Genomic DNA, 19,944 nt, shown 5'->3' with positions numbered 1-19,944 from the left:
GCAGGTGGCAGTGCTGCGTCACTAAGGTCACAAAGGGCCCAGAGCACCCACGGGAAGGGAGGCCCCGGCCCAGAACCCCAGCAGGCAACTGTTTGAAACCTCCCGAGAAGTGAACAACTTTCAGTAGGAGTGCCCACTCCTTCTCCGCCTGAATCGAACTCTCCCACATGCTCCGCAACAAGGCTGCGAGTTCTGAGTTCCTATCAGCTGGTTTAAAAGCTGTTCTCCTTCACTTGTGATACATTTTCCAAGAAGAGACTGGAAAGAAATGGAGGAGATGGCACAGAATAAGCAATTTATTGCAATTGAATTATCCAATGTGGTTGACTGAATATAAATATTTTTATTACAAAATATTCCAGGTAAAAATTCGGAGCTGCTTACAAGCTTCTTTAGCTTTAAGCTCATTGCATTTCTTCATGTCTAGAGCATGGGTGACGGGCTCAGGTGTGCCTGGCCTGCCCCGCAGGGTCCTCCTTCTCCATCTGCAGTGGGTCCCACTCAGTGAGGACCTCTGAGGACACCTCAGTGAACAGATGGTCCCAGTCCCAGCCGACATCATCCTGCCAAGAAGGGTTTCGCTGGGTAAGACAAAGAAAGGCCTTTTCCCTCAACTGTAGCTGACTTCTCCCTCCCATCCAGGCCTCAGGGAGGCACAGGCCAGCCCGGGAGTCGGCTGGTTATGGGAATGCCAGAGCTGAGAGACCGGGGAATTGCTGCCACCACTGTACCTCCCGGACTTCGTGCTCCGGCGCGAGCACTTTGGTGAGGAGTTTCAGGTCGATCTCCCCATCCTGTGAATGCAAACAAAAAAAGGTCAGGCTGAGCACCTTGAGGGCTTTCAGGCAACTCTTTCTCACAAAACCGGGATCAGTTTTTGTGTGTCAGAACTTCCCAAACTGAGACCTGCAGGAATGCCTTCACAAGAGAGTAAAATCATGAATGAACCACATGCCCACTGAGAAACGAGGGAAGGCTATGCTTCCTACATGCTGGGCGTGCTTTGGGGCAAAGGACCGTACCAGGAGGACCGAGCGTGACAGCAGTACAGCCACAGGGACAGAAGGGAGTGGGGTGCCATCAGGTGCCAAGTGGGCAGCCATGGAGGCAGGTGGGAGCCTGGCACTGAGAAACACTGTACTATGTTGGGTCCAGGGTTGCTGTGAGATGAATGATGATAAAACCTGCAGCAGAGGTATGGGTGCCAGGCAGGCAGCCTCAGGGGACTGGTGGAGGCGCTGTATAGCTTGGGAGGAACTGAGAAATCTCTACGGATTGAAGCCCATTGCTTGGAGCCCGCCTCTCTATGCAGAAGCTGTTCCACTCACCAGTGTCTGAATGGCTGAGTACTTCATGAGGTCATTGTCCAGGTCACGGTAGGTCATCACCCGCTTTATCTGGATGCTGAAGTAAAGAGAGAGCGAGAGGAGGGAACCCCAGGCAGGACCTGTTCCAGGAGTGCTGCCGGGCCACCGTCCCCAGAACCTTGTATACAGCTGGGGATGACCAGAATGGGAATAACAAAATGGGAACCCTGGATGGAGCCCAACACCAGAAAGATCCAGATTGACATCAAGGTCCACTATAGATGATATCTGGAGTGCATTAATTCACGTGTTCTTTGCCTCCCCAATCATACCTGATTTAACCTACCTGGGAGGGGCTGCCACCTGCAAAACAAAGTCTTCTTCCTGTACTTCCTCCAGATCCGGAATGATAGGAATATCTGCAAGGAGAGGCAGAGGCAACACTGTCTGCAGAACTCATAGGGATTGTGCCTGCTTCTCCACTTCTTACTCATTCCCCTTCAACACACCAGCCATGGGGCTGTGGGCTGGGGCGGGAAGGACACTCAGATACAAACTAGGGGTAGGATCAAAGGTGGAGTTTCAACGATGTCTGAATCCCAGGCCTCATTCCAGAACCTGCTGAGATAGAACCTCCTGGGTCAGGCTCAAGCATCCCGATTTTTTTCCCAGGCGTTCCTTGGTGATTCTGATGCGTGCAACAGGTTAGAAGCCACTGCAGTGGATCTCCAAGGAGAAATGTAAAGAAATAAATGTAACAAAGGGCTTATTAGAGGAAAGAAGAGGAACTGACAAGTGAGCCTGGCATGGTCAGAGACAGAGGAACTGAGAACGTGTAGTGTCACAAAGTGGATGCCGCAGTGAGTGCCACTCCTCATGACCCAGATCTCTATGCGCATTAGCCCCGCAGTGCAATCATCAGGGCCCTCAGCCTGCATCTCAAGGGCATCTTCCATCTAATGACATAGCCTGACTCCCTGGGATCCAGGCGTCCATTTGCCAGGTCTAATGTAATCAGTGATACTGATTCTACAATCATGCTTTTCTTGCTGTCTCAAGGTTTTCCATCTCTGAACTCTCCAGACAACATACGAGGAGACACGAGGCCATTTCTTCCACCAGTCCAACAAAATCATGCAAACAGAGAACTGGGAAACCAGTCCATCCCTTAATTGTGGCAACTTGCTTAAGTGACCAAAAATTGTCCATGTTCTCATGGGTCAACCTAACATCCTAAAGAAACATTTCCTTCTCCAAGTGAGTATCACTGACTGGTTGAGAGATTTTGTTTTAAACAGTCAGGGGTGGGGGAGAAGGGAGAGATGGTGCAAGAAAAAAGGCCTGGTGGGGTGAGACAATCCTGGAATTCCCAAAGCAACTGTAAACACGGAAAGAAGGAAAAATCCCAAAGGTAGACTGGTGAAGACATCTTTCATTTCTGCTTTCATGGATTGAATTCAATCTTAGTTTTAAAAGAGGTGCAAAATCATTTCAAGAACAGCTGAGAAGACCCTTGCCACTTTCAGGCAATTCATGATTTCGACTTTTTGATCACTCTAGTCAAGTGACGCCAGAGGATGGAAATGTCAGTTCCAAGCCTGGTGTCTTTATTATGACTTCCGACTGTGGAGGCACAGATGTTGTACCTGGAAAAAGAGAGCATGCAAGGGAGAGACAGACACAGAGAAAATTCAACAGAAAGAGACAGGCAGAGAAAACAAGGGATAAAAAGAGTGAAAAGGGATAAAAATAGAAAGAAATTGCTGCTAAGGAAAATAAAGAAGAGACACATCCACCACCCCCCAAATAACGAACCACATTTAGCAAGTCTTATAGCTAGAAAGAAGCTGTTCAGAGCTTAGATTATATCTCTCTATCCTGCTAGAGAATTGGAGATGGAATGCTCTAAGATTCTATTTCTTATGCTAATAGAAATTTAGCTTTCTTTTTCCTTCTCGTTCTACGTGATTAATACAGTCCATTGTGCAGGCTGCTGAGAATGCCGTTCCCCAGGCTGGTAAGACTGCACAGGCCCTATGGAGGGACAGGGAGGAAGCTGGCTGTGCCACGCACCATCGGCAGTGTGACAGTTTTGGAGTGTGCCTGGCTCTCCTTGGGTGCAGAATCCAGCCTGAGATGAATATTCAGAAGTTGGTAAGAAAATGCACTGTGCTGAGTTTAGGGCTCAGGACAGGGTCTTCCCAAACTCCCCTTTCCCTCCACAACTTTAGCATTTGGGTCCTGTCAACTCTGCCCAGCGTCTTGGGGCTCTGAGGAATTGCACTTCTGCCCGATGTCCACTCTCACTCCCCACAGGCTTCCCTCTTCGTCCCCAACCCCCTCCTCCAAATGTGCACAAAGAGTGTGGGGCTGGCCCATCTGTGACAGATCAGAGGTCAGCTCGGGCCTTGGCAAAGGGGCTGCTCAGAGCGGCGCTGGTGGGGCTGGCCACACAGTGGGATTTCTCTCTAATTGGAAGCCTGGTGCCCAGCAGAACCTGGTGAACCGCCTGAGTGGGACAGAGCCAGCGATGACAGCCAGGCCAAGGCAAGCTGGAACATTCTTGTGCAGTGACAGCTTGAGCCATCGCAGCCAGAGGCAGGCCATCCAACTCCGGCCCCCAGCAGAACAGGTGTCTGCAGGGCAGGTTTTGGGCAAACTTCAAAGAACTTCACAATTTTACAGTTTCTGATTTATAATCACAGGCAAGTGCTCATGAGCACATAATATGTTCTGGGGAATTTTTTTTTCTTTTTATCTCCTTCCCCCCTCCCCACTCCCCCACTCTCTCGTATACCATGAACGAACACAGAAAAAAGAAAATAGACTTAGGAAACTAGCTTCTTCACAAAATTACCTATGAGCAGTGATCCGGCCTGCCTCCAGTAAGAGACAGTGGCGACCTGCAAAGGTGGACTGGTGATGTAGCCTGATTCAGGTTGTAAAGTCTGACATGCAAAGCACACGATTTTAACAGAGACAATACAAGGAAGACAGGAGTCGGTTCTGGTACTATTGAAAAGCAACCACCATTTAAAAAAATCCAAAAATTGTGTTTATTTTATTTTCCTTTTCTTCAATGTTGCTAAAACGGAGAAGAACATGAACAGCTGCAATGAGGTCAGGGGCATGCCATGTAGAACTCCTTGCTCCATGGTTAAGAAGCAGGCTCTGGAGGAAGGAGGGTCCGCTCCAAATCCCGGCTCCACCACCTACTAGTTGTGTGACTTTTTCTCTCTATGCCTCAATTTCTTCATCAATAAAATGAAGATCAGACTCACGCCCACCCAGTCAGTTGCTGTATTAAATGCAATGATCTTTATAAAATACTAGCACTGTGATCAGTATATAATATTCAATAACTATTCTTATGGACTTCACCGATATTATAATATTACATAGGTAGAGAAACTACATGGCTCCACCTTCATTTTCTCCTGCCCAGTGATGGCCATTTTCAGAAGAGAACACTGAGGCTAAGCAAGATTAAGCAGCTTGCATGGAGTGAATCTATGAGTAATGGACTTCAATGTGGCTGCGATGCCTGAGCCCTGCCATGCCCCACACAGGCTTTCTTCTCAAAAGTGAAATGCCTTCAAAGACGCCTCCTCCTACAGTGAAGGGGTGAGACAGCTGCCCATGGTCGAGATAGCTTTCACGTAATGTCCTGTGAAACTTAATGTCCTCTCTTCTGGGGTCTTTCTCTCGATTCCAATAACTAGAGATATGCTAAGTCCTCTCCCTTACCATACACCCTGACTCGCTACTTCTCTACAAGGCTAAATGGGGCAGAATGGAAAAAAGGCACCACATCAGAGTCCCAGAGACTCCACCTCCACCAACCCTATCTTATTAAACTAGCCCCAAGGAGGAGGAGGTGGCCAGGCACCTTGAACAGCCCGAGGAGGGGAAGGTGAGGTAAGAGGGCTGTGACACCCCCGGCACCATGGGAGCTGGTATCCCCAGCTTCCCCGGCAGGCAGTGCCACCATCACACGGCCGCACTGCTCTCTGCCCCAGCTCTGATGCTTAAACAGAAGACTCCTTCCTTGCCTTGTGCACTGCTCCCTGCCTTGACGTTGGCTATCTCACAGCTGTTCAACCTGCTTCTCTGTCCCACGTGGGGCCTGGTCAGCCACGCTGTGAGGAAACTCCATTTGTCTGCTTGTTCATTCATTCTTTCATTCATTTGTTCAAGGATACTGATGGAACACCCACTATGTGAAAGGTACCATGCCAGTAACAACAGCAAATAAAATAGACATGGTCCCTGTCTTCATGGGGCACCAGTCTGGTGGAGGCTAATAAACACAAAGAAAGGTACTGCTTACAAATTAAAATACACACAAAGAAGGAAACCAACTGGATTTCATGATGGAAAGCAACAGGGAAACCTAATTATTTTTCTAAAACAAAAGTAACATTATAGGTAGTAATAAATTCAAATGCTATAGAAAGGTTTAAAATGAAAAATGTCCCTTCCGTGAGACCCAGTCATCTCCCTAGAAGTAATCACTGTTAACGATTTTTTCATATTTATTTGCTGAAAAGAATTCGCAAATAACACAGCACATATGTCCTTTTAAAAATGCTCACAAATGGGATCACACTGCACAGACACTGTTCTGCACCTTGCTTGCATCTTTCCTTATCAACATACAGATGTATTTTACTTCTTTTAAATGACCTTCTAATATTCTATTGAACACTGCTCCACAATGCATTTAATCTAGTCCAGAGAGGATTTAATTTGGGGGTGTGGGATTAGAGTTAGTAGGGTTAGGGTTGAGGAGTTAAAGAAGGAAGAATACGTATTTCTGCATTGAGGACAGGGCAGCTGAAGCTGAAGGAGAATCAGGATTCAGCCAGGCGGGGAACAACATGTGCAAAGGTGCTCGGCGGTGAGAAGTAACTGGAAACACTGGAGAAACTGAAGGCGGGACGTTGTGGTTGGGCTATGCCAGATCCCTTCCAAGGCATGATGGGGGGAAATCCAGAGGGACTAAGCAGGATAGAAAATGCATGTCTCTTCCTTAGTGGATCACTTCTGAATCTAACAAGCAGAAATAAGAGCTTCCTACTTTATCCTTCCATAATACTTTATTCGTGGCCACAGGGTAGCCCTCACTACCTTGCAGGAGGTAGAATCCATGAAATTTGCCCCAAGTCTGCCCCCTGGATGGTGAACTAGCTGACAGCAATGCCACATCCCAGGCATCCGTGCATTCCAAGGACTGGAAAAATTAGGAACAACTGAATAGAACTGCATTCAACAGATGCTCCTCAGGTCAGGAAGTGACACACACAGAAGAGCCACGTCAACCTTCTCTACTTCTCTACATTGTTCCAGTTAGAATTGCTACTGAGTCCTAAAGCTGCCTGAGTAGGATTCATTTCACAAGAACAAATAAGAGTAATCCTTGGCTACTTCCTGGGTTTGATAACATCATAGCAAAGGCTTTGGCTTCCTTCAGAGCTGCAAGGCCCCCTGGGAGAGCCTTGTGCATATCCAAGAAACAATGGATGTGTGGAGACAAAGTTTCAGAGGAAGAGTCATTCAAACTTGGTCCAGTATAGCCCATCTGGCTTCCAACCTGAGGCTGGGTCACACTGCTTTTCACCAATCTCCACATTCTGGAACCACCCAACAGAGGCTTATTAACGCACAGCAACAGCAGTACAAATCTATTTCAAAAAGAGAGATTGCCAAATGGGAAACCCATTTTGATACTAGATCACTACTCTGCCGACACCCAACACATCTACCCAAAAAATCGTTCAGCAGATGATACCACAGAAATAAATGGGTGCTGCCTAAATAAACAGAAACTTATAGAATACCAATAGATCAATTACAACTGGTTTCAAAGATGTGAGCTGTTGGATGTGAGGGCAACTGCCATTTGGCCTGAAATACATTCATTACGGATAATATCATCACATGCGCACACTAAAATGCTAATTACCTAGCAAAGTCCCAGAAGGATCCTTTTCAGTTCCCGTAGACTGACAGTCAAAAGCCTACCTGCCTCTTCCAATGAAGCCAGCCCCAAATCTCTGTGATGCGTTTTGTGATAGCATGCGTTCAGATCCAGCTGTTGTTTGCCTGTTTGGGTACCGCTAGAACAGAAAGTGACTTCCTAGATTGGACTCAGCTTGCAATGAGTATACCCCAAGCACTACCCAGCTCTTCACCTGGAGTATAAATCTAACTCCAGCAGGGAGAGAACAAAGGAGACACCCCAATCTGGCCCCTGGGTCCCACCCAGGCAGAGATGCCTCAGGCAGGGAGCTTTTTCCTCTCTGTAACCCTTAACTCTGCTAATTTTCTTGGTTGGGGATTTCTGAATAGGATTCCCTGGTCATGTTCAGAAGGGCTTCTAGAGAACTACATAAAGTCTCTTCTGTACTCCAGCACTTTCTCACCTTGACATCTGAGCGAATGATACAAATGGTTGGCTTAGCTTTCCAGCTTCCTCAGGGTGCTTAATGATGACACCACCCCACTCCATTTACTCAGTGAGCTTCCAAAGGCAAATGCCGTTTGGTTACACACAATCTCTTCCCAAATTTCTTTCCCACTCAGTGCCCTGGCCACTGCAGAGCACTCACAGGCTGTTCAAGGCTCATATCCACCATACACAGCCAAGTTCAACAACCAATCCACATGAAAGCGATCTGGACATGCTGCGTAAGGACACCCCAATAAGAGCAGTCCAGACAAACCCCTGATTCTGTGCGCAAAGTCAACAGACATTCAGAGCTCTCAAGTGGAGGAAAACAATGCCCGTGTTTTTAGGAGATGACAACTTAAAACCAGAGATCATTATAATTTTTCTCTGCAGCTACAAAACTTTGTTTTACTGAATGCTGTTACCTTCTGCATCACGTATGGGGAATTTTAAACAGGCAAATGGAAGAAGGTCTGATTGAAGGTGAAGTTAAGTGAAAGAAATTGGTCTCATTTAGCACACGACAGGATTCATCTGTGTTCCCAAGTCCACCGAGGTGGCGTCATGGGCGTTTCATATTCATGAGCTGCTGCGACACTATGTCCCCTCATTTACAAAGAGCCGTGTTCAGCAAATTCTGTCCCTGTGGACACTCCGTGCATTTCATGGTCTTGTCAGAGAGACATCAAACGCTCCAGTAACCAAATACCAGAAAATGGCTTTAATTAGTGGATCTCAATCGTATAAATAATTTTTTTCTAAGTCAAAAAATGGAGAATTTTTTAAAAGGGAAAAGAAAAGGGAAAGCAGGAGGCAACAGGCTTCAAACACCCAAAGGAACAAGGGAAAGAGGCAGTCTCAGAGGAGCTCCCGAGCGGTCTCCTGCACTCCTCGAATCAGGGGAAAAGGGGCACAAACACGTCTCAGGTCTCTGGCAGGTCTGCTTTATGAAGATGTGTCCCTTGTGATTTCACCTGATTAGAGCTGGGTCCAGGGCTGTGCTCGTTACTGGCAGGTGGTAGGAGAAAAAGAGTCTGAAAACTGCGATAGTGGCTACGGAGCCATGCTGCAAAAGGTGTGGAACAGGACTGACCATACGCAGCATGCGTGTGGCCCTGCAGACACAGCGGGGCATATGGTCAGGAGCCATGCAGGAGCAGGTCCCTGAGGAGGCATGCGATGGGGAGACAGGGAGAGGAGGCCCTGTTCTGCAGTGCCAGTTTGGGGTGCCCATACGTTGAAATGCCTCCATGCTCCTCCAAACTGAATCTCTCCTGATACTGCTGGGGAAAAAAGATCACAGACCTTAAGAGGAGGAAGATCAAAATAGCTGACTGCTCCTCACAGCCCCCTAAGCTGTGACAGCTCTCTTGGCTGACAATGGGTTGGGGAGGGGGGTTTGGACTGAGTTTGGTTTCTGAGGTCAGTCAGGCCTCAGCACAGTTGTGATCTGGCTGGATCTTCAGCAAAGAAGGGGGTTTACAAGCACGTCGACTTGGCTCTGGAGACTCTATGGTGTATGAATGCTGGACCTCATTATGTTACCCACAGAGGGATGTTAGCATGTTTCTGAAGGAGCCACGAATGTCATCCCCTAGACAGCAATGTTCCTGTCATCCCACCCAGGTCCACTGAAGGTTATACAAGAATCAGTATTGGCAATGCAAGGTGGCAGCAGCCAGGACTCAGCCTTGCAGGCCTGAGAGTCAGGCAGTGCCCTGAGAGGACTCTCTATAGGGAAGAGTCTAGCAGTCTCAGATGACCCCATTCTGAAGAGGACCCTGGCGTCACCTGCCCAGGTGACCTTTAGGGAGTATGGCCCGCTGGATACTGTCAATTGAAGGAAACGAAGAACGGAGTCCTGCAGTAGCTCTCTCAGAGCCTCGTGGAGGTCCCAGCTTTCATCTGTGGAAATGTGTTAAGGACAAGGAGGGGTAAAGGACTTTAAACGTGATGAAGAAATAAAGTGGCTAGAAGGAACAGAAGCCGAGGAACTCTCCACTCTCTTCAATAAGGCCCAAGATGAGTGATCTGGTATTAATGTGACAGAGAGCACCTTCTCAGAGCCGCCAGTGGAAGAACATTAGAAACCAGGCATATCTGATTCTATTTCATCCTCTTCATGTTACACTGAGAAAAACAAGACAAACTACACTGCTTTTATTCTAAATCCTTAGGTTTTGTATTTTTCCTTATATATATTTATTAAAAAAATGCTCCTTTGATCAGTGCCACCCGTGACACCCCCACATACGGAATGCTTCTGAGCGGCTCCCTCTGCGCAAGGCCACTGCTGGTGACAGCCAGCTGGTTTTGATCACAGCCACTCGGAATCGAATTTTCATAAGACAGATGAGGAGTCTTACTGCTGCTCGCTCTCTTATCAGATGAGAAACAGGGGGGAGGGGGAGAACGGGTCCTGAGGGAGCAGCGCAACAATCAAGGGCGGCGGGGCTCTTTCTCTGTCCCTCCGCTGCTGCAATTTTCAAAGGAGTTCGCCTCGGGCACTTTTAAATGATGGTGTCTCAATTCTGTAATCATCTTTCAAGAGCTTTCTCTTGAAGGGTCTTTTAGGTAAACCTAGTCTGTCAACCACACTTATGGACTCAGGAATCGCATTGTGTCCTCCTGCATGTGTATATAGACAAGTACACACACACAGAGATGTGTGCACATGCGCACACACACACCGGACATCTCTGAATGTTCAGAAAGCTGGTAGAGCCTAAAGCACGAAAGGAAAACGCGTCACTTGGCCATGAAGTTTGCCTCTTGCGAGGGTCAGAGGATTCCCTATTACCTCTTCCCCAGATTTCTGCCCTATGTAGGTTTTGCTGCCTCAAGTCCTCCTTTAGAAACTTATCTCCATGTGTGATGTGTCAGAAGGAAAAGACTTCTCCAACTGAGGGCCAAGTGACGTCCTAAGTCCAACCTCAGATGCACAAACATGCCTGTCCCTTCCCATCTCACCTAGGCAACAGCTACCTGCCAGCCTTCAAACGGAGAAATGAACCACAGCCTTCTATTTAGGAGAGCACAGACAGTCACCAGTCATCCCAGGCCACAACCTGCTGTGTTCTGGGTTACAAAGACTGGAGCAACTCTACAACTCCACCTATCTTTTTCCATTGCAGAGAACATGGTGCCTTTTCTTTGTATAGTCCCTGTCACTGGAAACAGACACCCTAGAATACTGAGCCTCTCTTTCTTTCTGGTCAAATAAAAATCAAAGGAGTCTAAGATCTCCCTGGGCAGTGGTCCTCATCCATCTAAGGCCGCTCTCCTGCTCGCATCCTCATTCACCCGCTCCTGTCACAACTGTGTGGAGGTGGAGAAGTGCTCGTGCCTCTTCCTGAAAGCTGAAACACCATGTACAGTCACATGTGGGACAGTCTCACAAAACTAAATGGGATTGGCTTTGTCCTATCCTGATCCTGTCTTCTGTATTAAATGGGGACAGAATCCAAGGAGTTACAGCATACAAACCCTGATCTCTATAATGATTTTGGGGAGATTTAACTCTCTTTTACTTTTGTCAGTGCTGAATGCTGGATGATTTGCTATTAATCACAATCCTCCTAACAGACTATAGCATGACAGAATGCTGACAGAGCTTTCTCTCTGTGTTCCTGGAGGAAGGTTAATACAACCTGCTTCGTTTAAAACATGCACGCGTGCACAAGACTTCCATTTTCATTCTTCACATTCTACCTCTTCAGATGCATGCAAGCAAGCTGCTCACATAACAAGGAAAATGGAATCCCGGAGACGTTACTACTATCAACCTTGTTTTGAGCAGGGATGTTCGTGATGGTATGTTTGGAAAGTCTGGTGTGACCCAGACATTTCAGGGCATAGTTAGGGACTCTGGCCTAGCCCTGCCAATGCAAGAGGAGGTCTGGTCGAGTCTCATGGCCCAGTGATGCTCTGCGGAATTTCAGTTCTCACCAAACCTCCCAAACTCTCCAATACTCACACTGCAATCTGTACAAGCCCAGTGAAACTCCTCCAGCCCTAAAATAGGTTCTCCCCTCTGGAGGATTTAGCACGGGCACTCTTGAACTCATCATGTAAAAGTACTCTCCATGGATTTGATGGAAAAAAGAGAGGAATGGTCAAACCTGAAGATTCTGCTTCATGTCACAAGAGCTTTAAAGACCTGGTCTCTTGTGTTTGTGTCTAGCCAGCCCAGGCCCTGCTGTAGACAAGACTTGACAATGAGAGGAGCAACAGAACTGAGGACATGGCCAAGAAGTAAAGCTGAGAATCGCGATGGGGGAGCAGATATGCAACAGGTGGCTGGAAAACAGGTGGAGATGGGCCTCCCCCATAAGTAGGGCTGTGAGCAGGGGGGGTTAGGAGACACAAAGACCACGTCTGAGTCCCAGCACCACCATTTCCCAGCTGTGGTGTGCTGGAGCAGCTTGCACCAGCCCCAAAGAGCCACTTGCTAAATTCTTAGGAATTTTGCCTGCAGGTTGTCAAACAGAAACATGATTAAAGATGAAATTATACATTCTTATAATTAAATTATATTAAAAAGAAAGGTAATAAATACTCAAAACTCACCACTTCCTGAATTTTACTATTTTCCTATTATCTGTGATCTTGAGGCTACGTGTGCCTATCGTGTACCTGTATGGAGGAAGTAAAGACCGTGTGATGGTGCTGCTGTCCATCTCTTCCCACCTCTGAAATCAGTGATGTCATGTTGGGAGTTTGAAATCAATCATGGTGGGAGTATTTACACCACAGGCTTGGCAAACACTACCAGTCAGGACCTTTCCCCGCACCTGGAGAGCACATCACTGCTTATTGGCCATGTGACCTCGATGAGTTATTTAACTTCATAAAGTTTTGGTTTCCTCCTCTGTAAGATGGTGAGAATCACTGTGTCTTCTTAGAATTGTGAGGATTAACTGAAGTACGGCAGGTAGAGCAGTTGGCATAACGCCTGGCTCACGGTAAACACAAATATTAATTACTAATATTATTTCCTACAAGAATGACTTTTCAAATTTCTTACCCAATATCCTGTAAACAGACCAACATTTAACAAAGCACTGAGACAAAAGAGAGGGTAGCTTAGTCCTTGGACCAGTAAGCACCAATCCACCTCACCCGGCCCCCGTTCCCACTATGGATGTGGAGTTCCTACACGCGCATGTGGTAGGAAACGTTAGGGAGACTGAGACAGACCTTAATGTCTAGGCCTAGTAACTCTGAACTTAGGAAAACAAATTGAGTTTAAGGAGTGTTATTTGATAAAACATCAGAAGTAGTGTGTTAGGCCATTCTTGCATTGCTATAAAAAAAATACTTGAAACTGTAATTTGTAAAGAAAAGAGGTTTAATTGGCTCATGGTTCTACAGGCTGTGTAGGAAACACAGCGCCCTCTGCTTCTGGGGAGGCCTCAGGAAGCTTCCAATCATGGTGGAAAGTGAAGGGGGAGCAGGCACATCACATGGAGAAAGCAGGAGCAAGAGGGAGGGGTGGGGAGGCGCCACACACTTAAACAACTGGAACTCACTCACTAGCATGAGGACAGCGCCAAGGGGATGGTGCCAAACCATTCATGAGAAAGCCAGCCCCATAATCCAGTCACCTCACACTAGGCCCCACCTCCAATACTGGGGATTACAATTCAACTTGAGACTTGGGCTGGGACACATATCCAAATGATATCAAGTAGTTACAATCATTGTTTAAAAATTAGGGAGGCCAAGGAACTAGGTTTAGGAACCACCTAGGAAGTCTCATATGCTATATTAAGCCTAAGGAAGCAATGCCAACATAACAAAATGTTCTTACTAAGTGAGAGTGGAGTTGAGCCATCAGGGTTTCCATTGATTAGTTTTTAAAGAATTCTTTCTACTTTCTCTCTATGACAAAGCTGTTTCAGCTCAGAGTGACTCTGCTGTTTGAAGAAGAAGGGATGAAGGATATGCTGAAAGAATTAAGCAAAAAAAACGAGAGAGTCCAAAAGAGAGTTAGAAAGCCCAGAGACAGATGAATGGGAAGAGGGAGAGACAGGGGGATGACAGTCCTCTACAGATAGCATTTTTCTAATTCCATTGACAGCCTAGCATCTCACATCTCTTCCAGCCTCATTGCCTGGCTGTGTTCAGTCACTTTTACCTGTTTTCCCTGTTGACATGGATAGAAAATTGAGCAATTACCCTTAAACTCAGCACTTTCAGATCATCCAGATTGCTACACTTGCAGAATTAAGTCTTCAATTGCCCCTGGCTAGAAGTGGCTCAACCCAGCTTGTCCTTTAGGAATTAAACACTTTTTGGTTCGCCAGAAGGATTTATTATTCCTAAGGTTCTGAGGTATTCAATTCTGCCAAAACTGGACCTCAGGATGCAAAGGAGCACAGCCCTCTCCAGTGGGGGTGAGGCATGCCCAGGTGCCTGAGAGCTGGCAGCTGCCAGGAGGAGGGAGCTACAACTCCACTCAGTCTTGGGCTCTGCTAAAAGGCAATGGTTAAACACAAGACTGAGTCCTTTTTTCGGGCTCCTGTTTTCAGAGACTTTCTACTTTTTAAGGACATATTTTGGAGTTCACAAATTCTTTTGTAACTTGAATTTAGCTCTGAGATGAACTTTTGAAAGTTGAGTCCATATCTAATTGCATATTTAGAGATTATTCCACCTGAACATTCTTCATCTTTTTTAAAAGATAATTTGTTTGCTCCTGTCAGTGTGCCTCTCAATGCCCATCTTCAGTCTCACCTTCTATCCAGAGTTGACTTCCTGAGAATTGGGTGGTAGAGCTGGAAGAGACTAAGAAGGCCTGGAAGAGGTTAGAGAGGGGACATAACTTTGCACTTGCTGTCTCCTCTCCTCTCTAGGAGTCTCCTCCAGGGCCCCTGACTTCATACCCCCCTTTTCTGACAACTCTACTCTGCCCTCAAGTTGAAGTTTAAAAGTCATTTCTCCAGAGCGGCTTTCCCTCATCCCCCAGTCCAAATCAAGTCTCCATTCCCTTGGTGCTGTCCTCAAGATAGTGAATTCTGGTTGTTTTAAAAGTGTGTGGCGTCTCCCCTCCCTCTCTCTCTCTTGCTCCTGCTTTCGCCACGTGACGTGCCTGCTCCCCCTTTGCCTTCTGCCATGAGTGGAAGCTTCCTGAGGCCTCCCCAGAAGCAGATGCTGCTGTGCTTCCTGCACAGCCTGCAGAACCATGAGCCAGTTGAGCGTCTTTTTCTTTATACATTGCCCAGTCTCAGGTATTTCTCTCACAGCACCCAGTGCACTCATCCTTCAGGGGACTCAGTCGCAGTTTGTCCTTACTTATTTTGCTGTGTGACTATTTGTTTAAGCCCTGTTTTCCTGAACAGATTGTAAACTGGATGAGGGTAAGGACAATGAATGTTCAGCTCATCATCGCGTCCCCATGCTTAGCCCCATGCATCACAATCACACTCAGCAATATTCATCAAGGGGTTGTAAATGAACGAACAAATAAATGAACTAATGACTTGCCCAAAGTCACTTGTAGAGACTGAGTTCAAGCCTACTACAGATCTGATGTTCTTTCTCTAACACCATACAACTTTCCATGACAGAAGAAGTCTAAAGGACTTAGGGCAAGCTGGAAACTTGATTCCAAGAGCAAGAATGGATGATTATGCCACTGAAGGATGGTCATCTCAGTAAGACAGAGCAGTTTTGCCATCCTACAGTTTGAGGACCATGAGGTCATTTGGGGTTCTGGCTGTCCATCATTCTCCAGCTATTCTCCAGAATCATGAATCCCCACTTCCCTGAAGCATTGTGTCAGCTATCGTTGTGGGTAATTCTACCTAGAATCAGCAAATTAGGTGAGTGGCAATCTTCATAACTTAATCAAAAGCAGTTTATGTGGGGAGGATGAGTATTGTAGTTGGGAAAGGACCAGAATCAAGACCTATCTCTGCTGAATCAGCTTCTCTTCTGGTTACTATAAGTTCCTTATTCATTCTCCATGTGGAGTCTCTTATGCTAGACATCCTTCCTTGGAAGGTCTTTCACATTCTTCTCTAGCTAGCCAACTCTTATCCATCCTTCAGGACCCAGCACATGCTCTTCCTTTCTCCTGAAGTGCTCTCAGCCCTCAGGGATCAGTTCCTCTTCTGAACACATGGCCATTAGTAATGCAAGCCACTAACACAGGAATGACCATTTGCTGCCTTTGCCATCCACTAAACTGTTGTCAGCTATGGAACTTTTGAAGTGCCTTTTACCTTTTATGCCTCGTCCCCCCAACAAAGTTCTGTGCTCCTTCAGAGCAGTGCCCCACAAGGTCTGGTGAAGGATTTGCAAATCAGCTCCTAAAGGTCTAATCCAACTTGCAGATACATTTTGTTCTGCTTATAAAGTGTTTTTAAAAATTATTTCTGTCATTTTTAAAAACGTGAATTCGAAAAATTTTAAGCTATGCCAGGCATCTCCTCTCTGGGTTCACCACAGGCCCCACCATCCTTTATTTTACACTTTTCTGTTTCACGGGTTTACGTCATCTGCCTGGCTTCTAGCAGAGTCTAAGCTGGTAGCCTGGTCATGGTCTTGTAAATAGTTCCCATATAGTACATTCTGGTTAAGCAATAGATCCCAAAGCCACCTCTGATGTCACTCACTCTCCATTTCTCATTCTGAAAACACACTTCATCTTCAAAGCGCCTTCTCTCTTTTTTTTTTTTTTTTGAGAGAGTCTCACTCTGTCTCCCAGGCTGGAGTGCAGTGGTGAGTGCGGTAGTGCGATCTTGGCTCACTGCAACCTCCACCTTCTGGGTTCAAGTGATTCTCCTGCCTCAGCCTCCTGAGTAGCTTGGATTACAGGCGTGCACCACCACACATGACTAATTTTTTTTTTAATTTTTAGTAGAGACAAGATTTCACCATGTTGGCCAGGTTGGTCTCAAACTCCTGACCTCAGGTGATCCACCCACCTCGGTCTCCCAAAGTGCTGAGATTACAGGCGTGAGCCACTGTACCCGGCCTCTCTTCTATTTTTCTCTTCTCTTTTCTAGAAAGCCTGAAGCATCAATGGATGGAGAAAATGCTTGTCTTCTATCCCTAGGCATCAGAGGTCTGGAAGAGAGCATGCATCTTCCCAAGGAAAGAATAAGCAACATGTACCACGGATGAAGCAAGGGAGGCTGAATGCTGAGCAATACACATAGAGAGAGACATGTCTCCTGAAAGTTGTCTATGAAAGACCGAAAGAAAGAGAAGGAAGGGCATTTCCTCACTGGATCAGAAGCTCCTGAAGGGCAAGGACTGTCTCATTCATCACTAACTCCAGCATCTAGAGCAATACAGTCCTCAGGAGGCGTTGGATGAAAAGTTGCTGGCTTTCCTCAATAAAGTCTAATCTCCAAGGCTGGTGGTGGAAGGAGACTGTCTACTGGGAAGGGGCCCTGACCTTAGATCCTCATTTCTATTCTTTAATATTCACACCTTGTCCTTTGGAATTGGTCACCAATCACATATCCCTACAAGTGTAAGAGAGTGATCAGCCCCTTCCTAAGTGATAGTGCTCCTTGCACAGACCACCTCAAAGAGCCTGGATGTGATTTTATTAGGAACCACTAGGTTTCCTTATAGTTGCCCAAAGATCTGCTTAATGTCATTGCTGAATGGACGTCCATGGATGATTCAGGGGAATCATTCCCGAGTTTCCCCACCCACTGGATATTCTAAGTTCAAAGGAGCAGCCTTCACTAGCCAACCAAGTAATTCTCTGAGCAAAGATAATTCTAGAAACTAGTTATATGTAACATATGATTCCTACTGCATAATGGATTCTAAACATTCATATACAGTGAAATGGACTAAGTCGAGTGTGAAGTGTAACATATGAACTGATTTTCCATTAAAGGACTCAAGCATAACTGCATGGAAAACAGATTTATGTTGGAGAAGAGGCATCCCTCCTGGAGGGTAAAAGCAGGAGCGCTCTCTGACAAGAAAGGGTTTTATGCTTCAAACCTCCAGGGCCAAAATAAAGGCCAAATCGCAAATTTCCATATCAAGTTTATGAAGGAGGAAAAAATACTAGAAGTATTCTTGAAAATAGGTACCTTTCTTCTTTCCTTCCTTAATGAAATTTTATTAAGCAGCCCATCAATCATTCTAGGCACTCTATATTACAAATCTGGAAGCTGACATTAATACAAACTACCTGTGGAAGGAGACGCCAGTGTATCTGAGAGTTGTACCATTTGTTAGAGCCTGGAGGCTAAGAACGAGGGCCCTGAGGTCAAGGTCCATATTCAGACCCTGGCGCTACCATTTATTAGTTGTGTGACCTTAGGTAAGGTTACCTTTCTTTGCCTTAGTCTGCTTTAAAATGGGGTTAATGAGCTGGGCACAGTGGCATATGCCTGTAGTCCGGCACTTTGGGAAACCAAGGTGGAAGGACTGGTTGAGCCCAGGAGTTTGAGGCCAGCCTGGGCAACATAGATCCCATCTCTTAAAATTTTTTAAAATAAATAATAAATTAAATGGGGATAACAAACAATCTAAATGTCTATCAACAACTGAACATACTGTGGTATGTCCATACAATGGAATACTATTCAGCAATGAAAATACACAGGCTAATGATGTATGCAACAGCTTAGATGAATCTCAAAATCATTACACTGAGTGAAAAAAAAAAGCCAGGTACAAAAGAGTAAATACTTATGCTGTCATTTATATAAAATTCTAGAAACCACAAGCTACTCTATAGTATGAACAACACATTAGTAGTTGTCTGAGGCCAAGGGAGAGAGAGGAAGGATGGGCTGGAAGGGGCATGGAGGAACTTCTGGGTGATGGGAATGTTCTGTCTTGTGGCAGGGGTTTCACAGGTATATACATCTGTGAAAACCTAAATTGTATACTTTAATAAGGATATTGTTTATTGTATACAAATCAGGCCTTAGTAAAGTTGATTTTTCAAAACTTTCCTACTGATTTGTTTTGAGAAGTAAATGAGAGAAAATGTAGCTGGCATATGGTAAGTGTTTGGTAGTAAATGATGATGATGGTGATGTTGGTGGACACTGGGGCATGACAGCAGAGTGTCCTGGAAGTCAGAGGACCAGAGTTTCTCTCTTTGAGTCCTGTTATTTTATATAATAATCTCTGAACTTCACTTTCTTAACATGACTAAGGACAGGTCTGAACGAGATGTCCTAGAGTTCCTTAAAGGTGCAACAATTTGATCCTAAAGTGATGATGCCCCGATGGCGGCCAGTACAACTTTCTAATTCCATGTATTTATAACATGTGTAAACTTCAGTGCTCAGACGATTTTGCTATAACATTTAGCAGTTACTCCTTGAAATTTAGTATTTCCATGATGAAAAAAGTAGAGAAAGTAGAATTTCAGAAGTCTTTTCAAGGGAGTTGGGAATAGGTTTAAGGCAGGGTGGAGAAAAGCCTGGAGGAGAGTACAAGTCCAGATAGATTATCAATTTGTTTTCTCGTGTTTCCATTTAGAAGTTTCTGCCAAAGAACTCTAAAATCCTTTTTCCTGAGTTTAATGCTTTCTTACTTAAAACGCAAGTCTCTTGGTGCTTTGAACAAATACAAAACATGAGCAACTGGGGACTGAGGCTGTCCAAAGAAGACGTCCTGCAGGAAATAACTTGCCCTTTACTCACTTCTACACACCTTCAAGACTGGCCAGATCCTCACACTACAAATAACCAGCCTTCATTACCACTCTCCCTCATGCTGGTTCAAACCAGAGGCTCTAGAATCGTTGCTCTAGCATTACAATTTCCATGCACACTGCTCCTTAACCACCTACCCACTTTGCTCACGTCTGGCAGACACTCTACCTCCTTCAGTCCTTGGGTACAACCTCTTGGATGGTCACCTTACTGTCCTATGCAACCAATGGCTGAAGAAGCAGTCTGCGATGACAGGCAGATTGCAAGTGTGACCAGCAGCCACCAATCTCTGAGGTGACAATTTAGCACTGGCAAAAGACATCTTAGGTACCTATCTAGGAAAACAGACTCTGAGAACAGAAATGCAAGATCTCATATTTAATATAGTCATTGGCAATTATTAGTGGGTGGAGAAGTCTAAAAGGAAGTTAGTGGGTAGTGCTAAGGAGGAAGATCTGTCATGAAGAGATACTGGAAAGCAAAGAAAAAGACTGGAGAATGATGAGAGTATGGTCTTACTAAATCTTAGAGTGTG

The 19,944-nt window shown here is 45.8% G+C and overlaps 1 protein-coding gene across 4 annotated transcripts in view; it reads right to left on the bottom strand.

The window, feature by feature from the left end:
• Positions 1-278: 278 nt before the first annotated feature.
• IFT43 (intraflagellar transport 43) overlaps positions 279-19,944 on the bottom strand; it is a 97,976-nt gene continuing 78,310 nt past the window's right edge. For all 4 annotated transcript variants that reach the window (XM_055097308.2, XM_003824194.5, XM_034937886.3 and 1 more), the window contains 4 exons: positions 1,654-1,726; positions 1,329-1,404; positions 732-794; positions 279-563 (listed from right to left, as the gene is read on the bottom strand). In XM_055097308.2, the coding sequence (XP_054953283.1) occupies positions 444-563; positions 732-794; positions 1,329-1,404; positions 1,654-1,726 (332 nt within the window). In that variant the 3' untranslated portion in view covers positions 279-443. The remainder of the gene's footprint in view (positions 564-731; positions 795-1,328; positions 1,405-1,653; positions 1,727-19,944) is intronic.

Source organism: Pan paniscus, chromosome 15, assembly GCF_029289425.2.
Source record: "Pan paniscus chromosome 15, NHGRI_mPanPan1-v2.0_pri, whole genome shotgun sequence".
Taxonomy (NCBI): domain Eukaryota; kingdom Metazoa; phylum Chordata; class Mammalia; order Primates; family Hominidae; genus Pan; species Pan paniscus.
This window is presented reverse-complemented; position numbering and strand designations above follow the sequence as displayed.